Genomic DNA, 17,181 nt, shown 5'->3' on the forward strand with positions numbered 1-17,181 from the left:
TTATAGCAAGTTCAAGGCCAGCGTGACCCACATAAGATCCTGTCTCAGAAAGAAAGAGAGTGGGATGGCCAGGTGGTGGTGGCGGCGGCGGCAAATGCCTTTAATTCCAGCACTTGGGAGGCAGAGGCAGACAAACCTCTACAAATTCCAGGCCACCCTGGTCTACAGAGGGAGGTTCAGCTATAAAGAGAAACTTTGTTTCAAAAAAACAAAAGAAACAAAAAAAAACACAAGAAAATAGGGAAAAAAAAAAAGGAAGGAGGCAGACATGGCTCTATGACCTTTTACTCCTAGCATTTTGGAGGCCAAGATGGGTGGTAGAGGAGGAGGAGGTGGGGGAGGAGGAGGAGGAGAAGGAGGAGGCGGGGGAGGCCCTCTTTCCATGGAAATCTCACCACCACCCCCCCACAACCTCACCCTTGTGCTTGCCTAAGAGGTCTCCAGGGAGTTTCGCTGAGGCTGGGCGGATCAAATGGAAGAGCAGGTTTTTCAAGCCTTTCTTCCTTCCTTTACCTGAGGGTGGCACACCGGCACCAGTGTTTGGAGAAACAACCCTTCTCCTAAATTTAGACTACACCCTGCCAAGAAGCAGGTGCAGCCTAGCTTGAGGGTGCCCCAGAAAGGAAAGGTGTGCGCAGACACAGAGCTCTTGTTTCCACCTTCAAGGTGGCTCTCTAAGTGGGTTATTCAAGCAACTGTCCTTTCCCAGTTCAAACTATTCCTATTGAATATTCCAGTTAGGGAATGAGGAAGGGAAACCATGGAATACGGGTAACCCTCTGCTCAACCTTCCCCCTCAGTGACCCTCACTGTGAAGGAAGAGTCTGCCTAGCAGCAGGTCCCAGGAGCCACCTAGAACAGAGGCTCCATTGTTTTGAGGGGTGTCATTGGATCAGGTCCACTGATGGACTGTTGTTAACTGAACTAGAAGCCAGATAACCCGTGTCATCCCTTCAACCTTTTCGACGGAAGGTACCTGGAAGCTGGGAGCAGTGACACATGCCTTTGGGAGACAGAGGCAGAGTTAGGTGGTGGATCTCTGTGAGTTCAAGGCCAGCCTGCTCTACAGAGTGAGTTCCAGGATGGCCCAGGCTACCTAGAGACACCTTGTCTCAAAAAATAAAGGAACATCGGGGTAGTGGTGGTTCACACCTTTAATCCCAGCACCTCACCTCAAAGAATGAAAAAAATAATAATTTTACAGTCATCTCTAGAATAGTCCGACATTTTTAACGGCACCCAACGGAGCGCTTGTCTTCTTACCTTGGATGTCCAGCTCCCTCACTCCCTTGGTCCCTCGGTCCCTTCCCTACCCTCAGTCCCACTCTCCTGCTCTACTGTCCTGACAAGAGCCAGGCCAGGGTGGTAACTGCAGCCAAGATGCACAATGGGGTCGAGGAGCTTGCCACGGCGCCGTTGCACAGGTCTCCGAAGCAGCAGTTTTTCTGGGTTGTGAAAGTCACGTCTCCCACTGACTCTATGGCCACTTGGTTGCAATGATGCGTGGCCACGCAGGCTGGGTAGTGATGGCTCAAGGTCCCGGAGGCTGAGAGAAAAAAACCGCACTGGGGTGTTAAACTCCTGACTGCAGGACTTGCCTTCAGTGAGAGAGAGAGAACAGTTACAATGTCCAGGGACTCAAAAGAGATACACAGCCTTCTCTCAAAACAAACAAAACCCATCTCTCTGACACCAAGGGACCGGAGCCAACAGACTGACCTAGGCAATGGTGCTAGGATATTGCAGGAGCCCAGTACTGTTCATGTCTCAGCCCCAACAGGGGAAAATCACAGCTAAATGCAAAAGGGACAGCTTGTAAGATAACCCAGCATTGTTACCTAAATGAAACACAAGATGGGCATACAAGGGCTTGCCTGTAACTGCTACTCAGGAGGCTGAGGCAGAAGGATTGCAGGGAGTTCAAAGCCAGTCAGATTGACCCATTGACCCTGGGCTATAAAACAGAACCTCCCTCCGTGAAACAGTGAATAGAGCTGGAAGTGAAATTCACTTAGTAAAATGCTTGCCTAGTGCCCAAGTCCTGGATTCGAGCTGTACCGCCAAAATAAACAGGGTTCTGTACCGCCAAAATAAACAGGATGGGGTAACACACTCCCCAAGGTCAAGGATTCGTGGCAAGTTTGAGGCTACCCTGGGAGACGTGAGACCCTGTCTTAAAAGTAAAAGATATAGAACTAGAGAGGAAGCTCAGCGGTTAAGAGTGCTTGCTGGGGTTGGGGATTTAGCTCAGTGGTAGAGCGCTTGCCTAGGAAGCTCAAGGCCCTGGGTTCGGTCCCCAGCTCCGGAAAAAAAGAAACCCCCCCCCCAAAAAAAAAAAGTGAGAGTGCTTGCTGCTCTTCCAGAGGACCTGAGTGCTCGAAGCAGGCTCACAACTGTCTGTAACTCCAGCTCCAGAGGATCTGATTGTAAGCTCTGTGGCTTACAATCAACCATAATTCCAGTTCCAGAGGCTTCTACCCTCTCTCCTGACCTCTGAAGGCAGCAGGTAGGCCTGTGATACACTGTAGCCAAAACAACAGGGCTGCCTCTATGTAAACGCTGGGGGCTGTGCAGCTGCAGAAGCATCTGCCCGCGGACCTAATTGAGGAGGACCTAATTGAGGACTGTCTGTGACACCAGCATTCCTGCAGGAGGGCCTAATTGAGGACTGCCTGAGAGGACAAGGATTGCTGGTGCAAACAGCGCTAGCCAATCAGGAACTACTGTTTAGAACAGACACTTTCTTGGAACCAATGGGGCATGGGCGGAGGGTATTAAAGGAGCTCACTGTATTCTCACCTGCTCCTGGAGCCTGTGTCACTGACTCTGTGCCAACTGCCAACTTTCCCGGGCAGGTAGGGTGGGGGTGAGAGCTGTCCAGGGCACAGGCAACAATGCAGGGATATTCACACAGAAAAATGTTCATGTACAGAAGATAAATTTTAAAATGAAAAATTATTTTAAGCAAGGCATGGTGGCTCATACCTGCCTTGAGTCTTAGCACTCAGGAAGTAGGAGTGGGCAGATCTTTGTGAGTTCAAGTCCAGCCTAGTAAGTTCCAGGCCAGGCAAGAATACTTAGTGATGTCCTGTTTCCAGTCAACTAAAACAACCAAATATAGAAGCTAATAATAATAATAATAATTGTTATTATTATTATTATTATTACTATAAGTAAGTATATAAATAAATATATAAATAAGTGGAGTATCTGCTTTGAGCTTAGGCCAGAAAAAAAGATGTGTCTTCCTCAGAATCTAAGTTTAGGTTAATTAGTATTGAACTGTCATTTTCTGATCTTGGTAATGACACGGGAATATTAGCTCCTGAAGAAACTGGGCACGAATGGAAACTCTGTACATTTCTTTTGTAATTTTCCCGTCAAATCAAATGATTTCAAACAAAAATATTAAACACACACACACACACACACACACACACACACACACACACACATACCCTTTCCAGCCCTCAGTCAGTGCCTGACAGCTGAAGTTTGGAGTTTGGGTTAACATTTTGCCTCTGATCTTAGAAGACAGCTCCTTCTCTCGTCAGGGCCTATGGGGGGCCGTAGGAGGAGTAAAGACGGGATGGGAGAGCCTCCTCAAGGCCCAGCGCCAGGAACCGGGGGCGTTAGACTGCCCAGCTACAACAGTGGCACCATCTGCCCAGAGCCAGACTGACCCGGGAAGGGTGGAAGCCGGAGGATTGAAGAGGGGGCTGGTTAGAAGCAGTGGGAAGGGGGATGGGTGGACGACCAAGGACTCACGTTGCTTGGCTTGTTCTGAGCTGGGTTGAAGTTTGCGGTCCAGGAATCCACAGCGCTCACCTTCACCACAGGTGATCACTGTCTGCTTGCAGGAGTTGCTGGGGCCTCCACCGCAGTCATAGCACCGCATGCGCTGTCCTGTCAGGAAAAAGAGGTACTGGATCTGGCCCTTAGAGGAGTTCTAGCAGAGGGAAGGGCGGGCCGGTGCCAGGGGCATTGTAGCTTCCTCCTTACCCAGGGCAGCCCCTAGCAGGGCGCTGAACAGGATCCCGATCAACTGGGAGTTCATCACGTTCCCTTATGCTGGTAGCGCCTCTCCCTCCCGCCCACCCCCCTCTCAGGCTGTACTCCACCGGCCTTATATCCCCCTCGCCTTGAGCGTTATAGAGCAATAAAAAGAGAGGAAAGAGTCTCCCCCAGCAAGCACCAGGGCCCCAATGGGGAAAGGGAGGGGCCCCATGGGTGGCTCTGAGCGTCGTCTGAAGCCCCAAACTCCCCCCTTCACAGCAGTAGTTCCAGAATGGTGGCCCAAGACCCCCGGGGCCTCCTAAGCCCCTCCGGAAACCCAAGGGTCTTCCTTTCTCAATTCTGCATCTGAGGGTTGTTCTTGCTCTTCCACATTCCAGACGGAACGCAGAAGTAGGTTAGGAAAACCCAGCCACCTTTGATTATGACCGACATTAAATGGATTCTCAGAAATGTAAAACAATGCCGTTCTCCCGTCCGGGTCGTCGCAGGGTACTTATTACTTTTCACAAAGCTATGCCTTCCCAACATATAATATATTTTTTATTTGTTAAATGAATATAACCATGCTTATTTATTTATTTAGCTAGCTGATTGTTGCTGGTTTTGAGACAAGGCTGGCTTTGAACTCCTGATCCTCCTGCCTCAGAGTCTCAAGTGCTGGGATTACAGGCATGAATCACTGGGCCTGGCTTCAATACCAATTTTAAATGTCCTGTTTATGGTTTTTTATTGTTTTAAATTTTATATATATATATATATATATATATATATATATATATATATATAGTGTGTGTGTGTGTGTGTGTGTGTGTGTGTGTGTGTTTGCTTGTTGAGGCAGTCTTAGACAAAGCCTGGGCTAGCCTGCCACTCAGCATGTAGTCCAGGCTAACCTCAAATTTATGACAATTCTCCTGTCTGTCGCCTGTGTGCTGGGACTATATAGGCTTGTGCCATCACACCTGCCTTCCTGTTTTAATTTCTTTCTTAAAAAGATTTACTATATGTAAATGAATGTTTTGCCTGTGTGTAATGTGCCCCGTGTGCCTAGTGTGTGTGCCTAGTGCCAGAAGACGCACCCACTGCTCTGGGACTGGAGTTACCAGTCGGGTGTGAGCCACCATGTGGGTACTGGGACTTGAACTCGGATCCTCTGCAAGAGCAGCAAGTGCTCTAAATTGTTGAGCCCCTTAGTTCCTTTTAAAAAAAAAAGTTTTACTTAGGGCTGAAGAGATAGATAACTCGGTGATAAGAATACTTGCTGCTCTTTTGGAAGAACAGGTTCCTTTCCCAATATCTATGTTGAGTAGTAGTAACCACAGCTCCAGAGGATCCAATGTCCTCTCTGGCCTCTGGGCTTCTGCACTCACATGCATCTATCTACACACACACACACACACACACACACACACACACACACACACACACACAACACACACACACACAAACACACATACACACACACACACACCACACACCACACAGTGTGTGTGTGTGTGTGTTAGTGCATGTCCAGAGGCAGGTGGATCTTTGTGAGTTCAAGGCCAACCTGCATAGTGACTTCCCAGTCAATCAAGGAAGGCCCAAACAATAAGCTAATGAATGTATTATTTGTCTCCTTGTGAGTGCAGGTGAATGCATGCTGTTGCGCACTTGTGGGGACCACAGGACATCTCTGTGCAGTGGACTCTGTCTTCCGCCTTTATGTGGGTTCTGGGGTTCAAGCCCAGGCCCTCAGCTTACACCGCAGGCACTTTTACCTACTGAACGAGCTCAGGGGCCGTTTAATTTCCGATATGGTAAGTACTGGTAGAATTCCTACGCAGGGAAGCTCTGTGGGGTCTCGAGCCATTTTCAGGGTGTAGGTGCTGAGATGCTGAGATGCCCACCACCCTCCTCCTTGCCGTGGCCCTCTTGGTCAGTGGTTCTTTTGTTGGTGCTGGGGATTTGGATAAACCCTCTAAAGATTTATTTATTTGTTATATATGAGTACACTGTAGCTGTCTTCACATACACCAGAAGAGGGCGTCGGATCCCATGACAGATGGTTGTGAGCCGCCATGTGGTTGCTGGGAATCGAACTCAGAAACTCTGGAAGGGCACTCAGTGCTCTAACCACTGAGCCATGTCTCCAGCCCTGAAGAGACCCTCTAAAACTCCCTGTCCCTGCTCAGTCTCTTAATCCCTAGCGTCCTTTACAGTCACTGTCCCTCCTGGAAAGCCATCCAGTCTGTTTTTCCAATTTCTTCTTAGAGGAAGGACATTCATCCTTCCGGCCCGGCTCCTGGTTAATTCTTCCCTGTGACTGAGGTGGTAAAGTCAGGAGGGATAATTATGGGGTAGCAGTGTTGAAGCTTGGGGTTGGGGAAGTGAATCAAAGGCATGAGAGCCTGGCGGGGTAGGGCCCCCCAACAGCTGGGCTTGGTGGGTGGGGTGGGGTGTGGGAATGGGTGGGTGGGCTTTGTTGATGCCACACAAACAAACAGGACTCCGATATCTAGGGTAGGGGAGGGTTCAGAGTGTGACCTTGAGAGGCATACATGCTCTAATGGGAACAGACGAAAACAAAAAAAAAAAAACAAAAAAAAAAAAAAAAAAAAAAAAAAAAAAACAAGACAAACAGAAAAAGAGAGTAAAAACCAACGAGAGAACCAAGAACAGCTTGAGAAGGAGGGAGGGAGGAGGCTAGAGGGAAGGCGGCAGACACAAGTCTAGAGAGGCAGACAGCTGGGTTGAGTTAACAAACAGGGAGCAAACAGAAGACCCTCAAGGCAAGCATGGGCAGGAGCGAGAGACTCAGGTGTGGGAACAGAGGGCTGTGGCAATCCTCCTCGCTTCTCCACACCCCAGATTCTTTCTCTCTCTTGGTCTGTTTGTTTGCTGGTTCCTCCCCGTCTTGGGCAGGTGTGTCTGACTTTGGGTACAGGTCTCCCAGACTGCAGAGCCGTTCCTGCCATGGGCCTGTCCAGCGCCTTCCTTGGCCTCCTGTTCCTCTCGGGGACACTGGGTAAGGGTAGACTGGGGAGTCCACAAGGAGCGGAGGGCTGGGACAGGAGCTGGTAGTGCAAGGGCGAAATGGACAGTGGAAAGGGAGCTGACAGAGGTGAAGAGAAACGGGGAGACTTTAGGACGTTGGGAATCTGAGGCAGGAGGATCTGGACTCCCAGGCCAGCCTGGGCTATGTAGAGCTGTGTCTCAAAAGGCCAGAGGGAGGGGAAGCATTTGTGGACGGCTCTCGGTTCCTACCCTTTGCCTCTCACATCCACTTCTGTGCTCAGTGCCTCTGTCAATGCTGGCTCCTGTTTCCTTCTGACTTCACCATTTACTTCACTTTGGGTCTCCCTTTCCTGCTCATGGGCCTGGCTTTTTTTTTTTTTTTTTTTTTTTTTTTTTTTTTTCTTTTTTTTTTTCAGAGCTGGGGACCGAGGGCCTGGCTTTTTGTATCCCTTTCTGCTGACTTGTTTTTCTTGGCACTGTCTGTTCCTGTCTGTCTGTCTGTCTGTCTGTCCTGGTCACTGTGTCCCTCTCGTTTCTGCCTGATTCTTCTCACCCTCTTCCCTTAGCTATTTTATATTCCCGTCTGCTTCTGTTTTAGGTCTCTCTTCCTCCTTTGTGTGTCAGCCCTCTGTGTGTCCCGGAGGTCTGGTCTTTGCCTTTTACCTTCTCCTTCCTGCCTTGATCTCTGCTGACCCAACAGGTCTCACCACTTCCCCAACCAGAGGACGACTCCACTGTTACACCTGCAGCTTTGCCAAGCCCTGCTACCCTGTTCTCACCGAGTGTCAGGAAGATGAGGTGTGCGGTGTCAGTGTTGGCACCTCAGGTAGGACTCTGGTCGTACGGCCCTTCTTGGGGGTGGCTCCTCAACTCTCTCTTTTCTGCCGTTCCTGCCACCCCAACCTCAGCTCTTTTGTCCCGCAGAGCAAAACAAGGATGTCATCGAGCGGAAAGGCTGCCTCCCAAGAGCCCAGTGCCCTCTGCTGGGCCATACTACCTACTGGTCACGGTCCTACACTCTCCAGCACCAGTGCTGTGAGCAGGATCTGTGCAACACTGCTGCCTCACAGCGACCCCCCAGCCTTCCCCTCATGACTCTGCTACCCCTTGCAGCCATCTTTGGCTGGGGAGTACATATCGTCCTCTAGCCCGTGCGTCCACGACTGTCAGCCCGGGACTCCAGTGTCATCGTGGGCATGAAAACACCTGCACAGACGCTCTTGAGACACACCCAAGAACATCACTTTGTATAAAAACCTCAGCCACCGAACCCAGTACAGATCCGGTTCCTACAGCTGGAGTTCCGCTTCCCGCATGCAAGTGTCCAGAACCTCACCTCATAAGAGACCCTGGCTGTCTTTAACCTACATGTCCCAGGTCAGCTACCCTGAATGAGCCGTGGGGTCCCAGGCAAAGGGACAGAAGTGGCACTGGGGCTGGTGAGAAATAGGGTACTGCGAAGGGACATGAGACTTGGTGCCTGAGGGTCTCAAGAACAGAGGGCTACCTTGGGGAGCCATAAAGAGTGTATTTAATAAAATGGGCTGTTGGGTAGAGATAGCTCATTGAGTGCTTGCCTACCATACACAGGGCCCTGGGTTCTACCCTCTACACCACCCAGCAATCAATCAGTCGGTCAATAAGATGTAAATAGTGAGAGAGTTGTGTGTGAGCCTGGTAAGGACCCATGCAGTGGTGTTGGTGAAACACATGAGGGTGCACCTTTAAGAATGAACTACAGCGGGGTTGGGGATTTAGCTCAGTGGTAGAGCGCTTGCCTAGCAAGCGCAAGGCCCTGGGTTTGGTCCCCAGCTCCGGAAAAAATAAAAAGAAAAAGAATGAACTACAGCAGGCAGAACAGACGGCTCCCTGGGTACCAGTGTGTGCCGTCTAAGCACCAGAACCTTGTTTTGGATACAGGCACCCACTTTAAAAGCTCAGTGACTAAGAGCACTGGCTGTTCCTTCCTGCAGAGGACCAGAGGTTTAGTTCCCAGCGCCAACGTGGTTCACACGCATGTGCAATTCCAGTTCTGGGAAATCCCGTGCTTGCTCTCGCTCTCTCCTGGACTCCTTAGGTACTAAACACGATGTGGTTCATGGGTGTGCATGGAGGCAGAACACTAGGACACAGGACGCATAAAAATTTTTAAAATTAAAATAAAAAGCCAGGTATAACCACACACGAGTGCTTGTAACTCGGTGCCAAGTGAGGGGCAGAGACCCTGTGGGGATTGCTGGCCACCAGCTCCGTGGAATAAGGACTAAGGACATCTGATGTCTTCTGTCTGTGCACTGGTGTGTGCGCATGTGTGGTTGTATGTATACATCGCACACACACATGTACACACACATAGGCACCCACACATATGCACACACACATGCACACACACATATGCACACACACATGCACCCACACATATGCACACACACATGCACCCACACACATACGCACACACACACACACACACATACACACACATACACACACATGCACACACACATACACACACATACACACACATATGCACACACACACATGCACACACATATGCACACACACACATGCACACACATATGCACACACATGCACACACATATGCACACACATATGCACACACACATATGCACACACACATATGCACACACACATGCATACACACATATGCACACACATATGCACACACACACACACACACACATGCACACACACACGCACACACACACATGCACACACACATGCATGCACACACACACACATATGCACACACACAACACACACACACACATATATGCACACACATATGCACACACATATGCACACACACATATGCACACACATATGCACACCCACATATATGCACACACATGCATTCACACACATGCGCACACATATGCACACACACATATGCACACACACATGCACACACACATATGCACACACAAACAAATAAGAGTGAATTATAACAGCTTGGTGGGTTGGGCTGCCACACTAGACCCTGAACGGTGCTCCCCAACCCCAGCTTCCATCTATGTGGCTGTCATCCTCTTTCCTGCCAACACCCGGGCCTGAGCTGCTGCAGTCTGTAGGCTGCAGGCGAGATCCCAGAAGCTTGTGCTCTCTCCTTTGAGAGCCAAGCTTGAACTGAGAGTCAAAGGGGGCACCTGGCAGAGCTGCTTGTGAGGGGGTTGGGGTGTGAAGGGTGTGTGGTCTGGGGCCCCGCTTATTTCTGGAGGTTAGGGACTGACTTCTTTGGGAGCACTGAACCCTCTTTCAGTTCCTCTCTTCAGACAAGCCTGGAGGTACTCACTCCATTAGGGATGTATCTGCCCACCCTTGTGTATGCTTCTGCCACCCGGGGGGATAGCAAGGGACTGGGGGGTTGGAGGGCAGAGCTCACAGCGAGTCAGACGTGATAAGCTTCTATAGAGAACCACAGAGCAGGGTGTGTGTGTGCCGGGATAAGGACAGCGCCCCAGTGGGGCTGAGGACAGGAATTCCCATTTAGGCTTGTCACCCTCTTGTTCCATCAGAGGAAGTCTGGGGCCTGATTAAAGAGGTCTTGTTCCCTCTCAGCTTCCCTTTGTGCAAAGAACATGGGGAGGGGAGGGGAGAGGATGGCAGGGGAGGGGACGGGAGGGGAGAGTTACCCAGAAGCCCATTAAGTCTTCTGCTTTCTCTGTCTCCCACACCTGCCATTTAGGGTTTCTATTTTCCAGACTCTGCATCTGGGTCTGTCAACATCTCTCTCCCTTGTTCCTCCCCACACACATACCTATGCCCCACCACTTCTCATGTCTCTGGGCTCTTCTGTCCCTCCTGCCAACAGACTCTAGACCCCATAATACTCCCTCCTCCCTCTGAGTCCCTGCTCTGCTGGATGCTTTAAGACAGGAGACCACACCTTTTTTGTAGGTGACGTCACAGAATGATGTTACTCCCTTCCTTATGTTGACCTGGCCCCTCCAGCCTGGTGGCTGTTGGAAGCCTAGTAGGAGTCGCAACCTCAGTCACACCCCTTCACCAAGGTTTCCAGGGAATTCTTCAGGGACCAGGGGCCAGAGACAGGGAACTGTAGGTCAGGCTTCCAGAGGCAAGTTTCTCCGAGATCACCTGGTCTTGTGGGTGGGTGGGCTGTAGAGTTTGCAAAAACAAAAGGCTATGTTAAAGCTCCCGGACTTCCTCGGGAGCCAGGACTCCCACCTGTAATCCAACCCCAGGTTCCAGGCAACAATCTCCCATGCTCAGCCCCTCAGGGATTTAAGGCTCCCTCCTCTAGTTGTCCCTTACCTAAGGCGGGCCAAGTGGATGTTCTCATAGACCTGAACTTCAGGCTTGAAATGGGGAATCGAGGGTTCTGGGGGAAGAAGCCATAGACTATGAAGTCACCAGGTAATTCAGGTATTTTCCTTGCCTCCCCTCCCCTAGAGAGTAGGCAGGCTCTAGATGTGAGCCTAACACTCTGCCTCATAGCCGGATGACCTCTCTGGGAAAAGACTCACCTCTGTCCTGAGTCCCCTGGGCCCTCCGACGCCTCCAGGTCACTATGCTGAGGGCTATGATGGTGACCCCTTGGCCTGCTGCGAACAACAGCATCAGTATCCAGGACACATCCCAGCTCGGGAGAGGGGCACAAACAGTGGGAGGGGATTCTGCAGGAGCTGCCATAACAGGAAAAGAAGAATGACAGGTAGTGACCACACACGTGCACATCACACACATGCATACCACACACATGCACATCACACACATGCATACCACACATGTGCACATCACACACATGCATACCACACACATGCACATCACACACATGCATACCACACAGGTGCACATCACACACATGCATACCACACATGTGCACACCACACAGGTGCACATCACACACATGCATACCACACAGGTGCACATCACACAGGTCCAAGTCACACACATGCACATCACACACACACATGCACATCACACACATACATACACACACGTGCACATCACACATGTGCACACCACACATGTGCACATCACACACATGCACATCACACACACATGCATATCACACACATGCACACCACACAATGCAGTCACACACATGCATGTCACACACGTGCAAATATGCATGCACACGTGCAAATAACACACATGCACATCACACACATGCACATCACACAATGCAAGTCACACACATGCAAATATGCATGCACGAGTGCAAATCACACACATGTGCACATCACACACATGCAAATGGAAAAAAGAAAAAAAAAGAGTGCTTTAGAGTTTGCATTTCCCCAATTCCTTATTCATCCATCATCCTCTAGGCCTTGCAGTCTTGCAACAATGGCCGTTTGCTCCTCTCTCTGACTGATAAATGGGTCATTCTCCATCTGGTAGCGTTCATTTTCTATACAATGGCCCTTTATTTTGTATAACAATCATCCACTTTCTGCTTCGGTCTTCCCTATCAATAGACCATTATACCACAGGATATGTGACCCCTTCTTCAGAAGTCAGCATCCCAGAAATCCCTATGTATTTCCTCTCTGCGCGGGGAAAGTCCACACAAATAATAGATTAGTCTCTTTCTTCTGTTTGTTCTTGAGATGGGAGTCCAGACTGGCTTTGAACTCCTGTGTCAGCCTTCTGAGTCCTGGGACTGAAGTGTGTACCACTGTGCTTGGCTTGTATTCTGACCTATTTCTTGTCTTTCTCTTTTGGTAGGGGTAGGGAGAACGAGGGAACAGGGCCTCTCTCTCTATCCCTGGTTGGCCTAAAATTTGCTGTGTAGACCAGGTTGGCCTTTAACTCACAGATATTGACTGCCTCTGTCTCCTGAGAGCTAGCATTATAGCACAGGCCCTATGTCTTTTATTTTGATGATTTTAATTATTTTTAGAGAAGCAGGCTGGTTTTGAACTCGCTCTATAGCCAAGGCTGTTCTCGAACTTTTGATCCTCCTGCTACTTCCCATGTGCTAAGAGGCATGTGCCACCATGCCCTGCTTAAGTCAGCCTATTTCTTTCTTGTGTGTGTGTATGCCTGTGTTTGTGCTCACGTGAATGTGGGCATGCAAACACATGCGTGACTGCTAGAGGGCAACCGCCAGTGTTTTTCCTTAGGAGACATCCACCTTAGTGTGTGAGATGTAGTCTGTCACTGGCCTGGAGCTCACAAAACAGGCCAGACTGGCTGGCCCTAGAGCCCCAGAGACCCATCTGCCTCCGTCTCCCTGGTGTTGGGACTACAAGTTGCCATCATCACGACTGGCTCTTTTTTTGTGACTCCTGAGTTCAAACTCAGGATTCTCACATTTGGGTTGCAAGCACTTTACTTGGCTGGGTTCTCTCTTCAGCCCTAGATTAAACCCCTTTCTAAACAGTGGTATATCCCACCAGAGTAGGCCTTGGTTCCTGGTCTGGTGCGGAGAACCAGGAAGTTGGTTTAATCAACTATTCTTTGTGATAGACTTGTTCAATGAGAGGGTTGGGGAGCCACCCCCTTAGAAAGTTACTGGTGGGATCTGCCCTCACTCCCAACTTTGAGAGACAGGACGGAGAGAACACCCGTCTCCATTCCCACCTTCATTTTACCTGCCACGCTAAAGCTGAATCTTTTGTTCTGTGGCATAAGGCAGCGAATGTTCCTCGGCCTACGGCTCCTGGTCTCAGGAACCCCCTCTGTAGGGCACACCAAGAGCAGGGCGGCCCCTTCTCCCCAGAAGTACTGGGCATGTCCTCTCACAGGATTCCTTCCCTCTAGCCAGGTCACGGAGTCCAGACGCCTGGCGGGGACCACAGAGCACAGGAGGGCAGAGCAAGAGAGACCGTCTGGAGACTTCACTGAGAACTGGGATCCTGGAGAGGAGAGAGGGGCTCCTCAGTTTCTTGTGGCTTTCCCTGACCTCCAGTGTCCAGAGAGGTCTTCAGACCCCCCCCCAGCTCACCTTTGAGCACAGAGACATCATACACCCTCCAGTTCTGGTACTTATGGTTCTGGTCCATCACAGTACACCAGTACCGTCCTGCGTCTTCATCTCTGGACCCCTCCAGCCACAGGGAATAATTTCCAAGGACTTTGAACCTGGAGTCAGGTTCAGCTTTCCCAAGGTCTGAGATTGGCCTGTCTACTTGGACCTGGGCCACCAAGATGGTGGAGGAGCCTGATACGGGGCTGCGGAACCAAGTTAGAAGTTGGCCCCCAAGTAGGGAGGGGGGTGAAGGGCACGGCATCTCCATGGACTCCCCTGAGGGTACATAGAGGGTCTGGATGTTGTCTGTGGAGAAAGAGCACTGTCAGACTACAGTTGTCCTGGCCTGCAGCGAGCCCCTACTTTATCTCTAACTCCTGCCTTCCTTTCCTTCGGGGGTCTCCAAGCACCGGTTTAACCAGGGAGCACACATTTCCCAAGTGACTGCTTGGAAGAAAGGGGAGTGGGCTGGGAACGCAGCTTTGCCCATAAAGTGCTTGCCTAGTGTTTGGTCCCCAGCGTGGTTTAAACCCATAAACTGAATGTGTGGGTGCAGACCTGTGATCCCAGAACCCAGAGACAGGAAGATCAGAAGTTCCATGTCATCCCTCAGCTGCTTAACGAATTCAAGGCTACCCGGGATACACCAGTCCCAGAAAGCGTTGGGGACGGGACATAAAGAGTAGAAAGGCTTGCTTTCTTTCCTTGCCAGTGAGAGGTTCTGCCCGGGCCAGGATAGAAGGAGGCCGCAGTCGTTGGTAAAGTCCCTTCTCTCTTCACACACTTCTGTTTTTATTCCCTGAAGGGAACGAAGCCAGGTAGCACACAAGTGATTCGAGCACGTGGGAGGCTGAGGAGGAGGGGTTGCACTATATAATAAATATATTGCATATTTATGTAATAAAATACATAACAGCCGAGGCTGCTATAAAGCTATAAACCCCATCTCAAAACAAACAACTGGAAATAAAAATAAAATAAGGGAGCTGGAAGCTGGGTGTGGTGGTACACCTGCAGTCACAGCGTTCAGAAGCACGTGAAGGGGGAAAACACTTCAGTTGAGAGTTCAAGACCAGCTGGGCTACTGTGACTTTTCTCACTGATTTGACAAAAACACCAGGCTAAAGGCTAAAGCAACTTAGGGGAGTAAGATGATGATGATGATGGTGGTGGTGGTGATGATGATTTGGTTTTTGAGACACGGTTTCTCTGGGCAGCACTGGCTGTCCGGGAACTCACTCTGTATGTAGACCAAGCTGTCCTCGAACTAAAAGAGCAGCCTGCCTCTGCCTCCTGAATGCTGGGATCAAAGGCATGCACCACCACTGCCCTGCTGGAAGTTAAGATTTCTTTTGGCTCATGGTTTAAGCCCATCCTAGGAAGCAGGCCCTGATTTATGGTGGTTGAAAAAAAAAAAAAAAAAAAAAAAAAAAGCTTTTGGCTTTGGTTGGACCCATCCTAGCAGGAGATTTATGGTGGTTGAAACATGCTTGGATTTGGATGGACTTCGGAGCAGAGAGTGGGGATTGGCTTTTCCTTTTCCTGTTTTTTTTTTTTTTTTTCAAAATTATAAACTCAGCCAGGCTGGGCATTGTTTTGTTTTGTTTTTTTTTTAAGATTTATTTATTTATTATATATAAGTACACTGTAGCTGTCTTCAGATACACCAGAAGAGAGTGATGCCTCTTTACATCCGATCTCTTTACAGATGGTTGTGAGCCACCATGTGGTTGCTGGGAATTGAACTCAGAACCTCTGGAAGAACAGTCGGGTGCTCTTAACCACTGAGCCATCTCTCCAGCCCCCTTTTCCTGTTTTTATTATTAGCCTACGACCCCAGCCCACTGGGTGGTACCACCCACATTCAAGGTCGCTTTTCCCTCCTCAGGTTAAACCTCTGGAGAGAGCCTCGACAGACATGCCTAAAGGTATGTGGACCAGAAGGTTCGCCACCACAGCCACATAGCAGGACCCTCATCTTGTGTCCTCAAATTAACTATGTGGTTGAGGGTTACCTGGATCACCGGGTTCTGGGATTACAGGCATAGCACACCAGCCAAGTTTATGTGGTAATAAGAGATCAAACTCTTGGCTGGAGATGAACTGAGAACTCTACACATGCCAGGCGAGCGCTCTCTGAGCTAGCCTCAGACTCGACGACGTTTATCTCTCTTAAAAATACAGGAAACTGTATATAACCTAGGCCCATGGTGCCTCTGGGTCTCCCCAGGACTAAAGGCAAAGAGGGTTCAAGCGAGGGAAATCTGTCTTCTTGAATCATGTGCATCTGCAGAAGCAGCAGAGGTCCCTCTCAACCCTTTTAGTAGCTGCAGAACCCCCCTACCTCCTGCCCCTTACCTGCAGCAGCCTGAGGGTGCCCGCACAAGTACAGGAGGAGGAATACTACCATCGCCATGGGGAGAGCCTGCCGAGTTCCCCTACTCCAAAGGCCTGGTGTTTCCAAGGAGGAAGCAGAACACAGATAAAGGCCCACAGTCTCTGGGCTGGACCACTTGGCCTCTGGAGACATGAGAGTGTGGAAAGATAAAACTCAGTTGCATGTCATCTGGGGGGGAAAGGGAACTTCCATTTTTCCATTCTCGGAGTCAGGTCCCTGTGCAAGCTGCTCCCGTGTGGAAGAAATCCCGGATGCCTTCCTCTTCTCCACCTTCTGTAGCTTCTCGTCTCTCCCCGAGACGTCAGCCAAGAGCCAAATGGCTTTGCCTGATGATGTCCTTGGCCCCCAGCACAAAGCTGTACATCCAGGCCATAAGTGAGCTCAGACGACTGTTCCTGTGGTTACCTGGCACATCAGAGACCGTTGCAGAGCCCCCCAGGAGTGTCTTCAGCTGTTACTCAAGGAGATGTGCAGCAGGGACCTGGGTCATCCATGGGTGCCCGGGCTCAGAGGCAGATCTTTATACACTTCTGATTGTTTATAACGCTATTTAGGTAGTTAGTGCTTTTTCTTTTCTTTTCTTTTCTTTTTTTGGAGCTGGGGACCGAACCCAGGGCCTTGTGCTTGCTAGGCAAGCGCTCTACCACTGAGCTAAATCCCCAACCTGGCTTTTTTTTTTTTTTTTTTTTTTCCTTTTTGAGATGGGTTTTCAAGTTGGAGTTTCAAGCTGTCCAGGTTGGCTTCAAACCCACTGTGTAGCCAGAGATGACCTTGAATTCCTGACCATCTGCCTCCCAAGGTATGAGATGACAGGCGT

General features: G+C 50.0%; 3 protein-coding genes across 4 annotated transcripts; 1 reads left to right on the top strand and 2 right to left on the bottom strand.

Moving 5' to 3' along the window:
• Window positions 1–1,140: 1,140 nt before the first annotated feature.
• On the bottom strand, window positions 1,141–4,094 carry Ly6g6d (lymphocyte antigen 6 family member G6D). 2 transcript variants are annotated; one of them, XM_032889122.1, is made up of 3 exons: window positions 4,003–4,094; window positions 3,769–3,906; window positions 1,141–1,546 (listed from the first exon to the last, which is right to left on the bottom strand). In XM_032889122.1, the coding sequence occupies exons 1-3, from the start codon at window positions 4,055–4,057 to the stop codon at window positions 1,335–1,337; spliced, it is 405 nt and encodes a 134-aa protein (XP_032745013.1). In that variant the 5' UTR covers window positions 4,058–4,094; the 3' UTR covers window positions 1,141–1,334. The 2 variants fall into 2 exon arrangements, with proteins under 2 accessions (XP_032745013.1, XP_032745015.1); XM_032889124.1 differs by having other exon boundaries at window positions 1,166–1,546; window positions 3,769–3,901; window positions 4,003–4,065.
• Window positions 4,095–6,722: 2,628 nt separating this feature from the next.
• LOC116887505 (lymphocyte antigen 6G6e-like) lies at window positions 6,723–8,568 on the top strand. Its single transcript, XM_032889125.1, has 3 exons — window positions 6,723–7,021; window positions 7,712–7,837; window positions 7,936–8,568. The coding sequence occupies exons 1-3, from the start codon at window positions 6,970–6,972 to the stop codon at window positions 8,157–8,159; spliced, it is 402 nt and encodes a 133-aa protein (XP_032745016.1). The 5' UTR covers window positions 6,723–6,969; the 3' UTR covers window positions 8,160–8,568.
• A 2,552-nt stretch (window positions 8,569–11,120) lies between these two features.
• Ly6g6f (lymphocyte antigen 6 family member G6F) lies at window positions 11,121–16,382 on the bottom strand. Its single transcript, XM_032889121.1, has 6 exons — window positions 16,325–16,382; window positions 13,943–14,272; window positions 13,590–13,853; window positions 11,514–11,672; window positions 11,302–11,368; window positions 11,121–11,145 (listed from the first exon to the last, which is right to left on the bottom strand). Exons 1-6 carry the CDS (start codon window positions 16,380–16,382, stop codon window positions 11,121–11,123), a joined length of 903 nt encoding a protein of 300 aa, XP_032745012.1.
• Between the last annotated feature and the right edge of the window lie 799 nt (window positions 16,383–17,181).

This window comes from Rattus rattus, chromosome 18 (genome assembly GCF_011064425.1).
Source record: "Rattus rattus isolate New Zealand chromosome 18, Rrattus_CSIRO_v1, whole genome shotgun sequence".
Taxonomy (NCBI): Eukaryota; Metazoa; Chordata; class Mammalia; order Rodentia; family Muridae; genus Rattus; species Rattus rattus.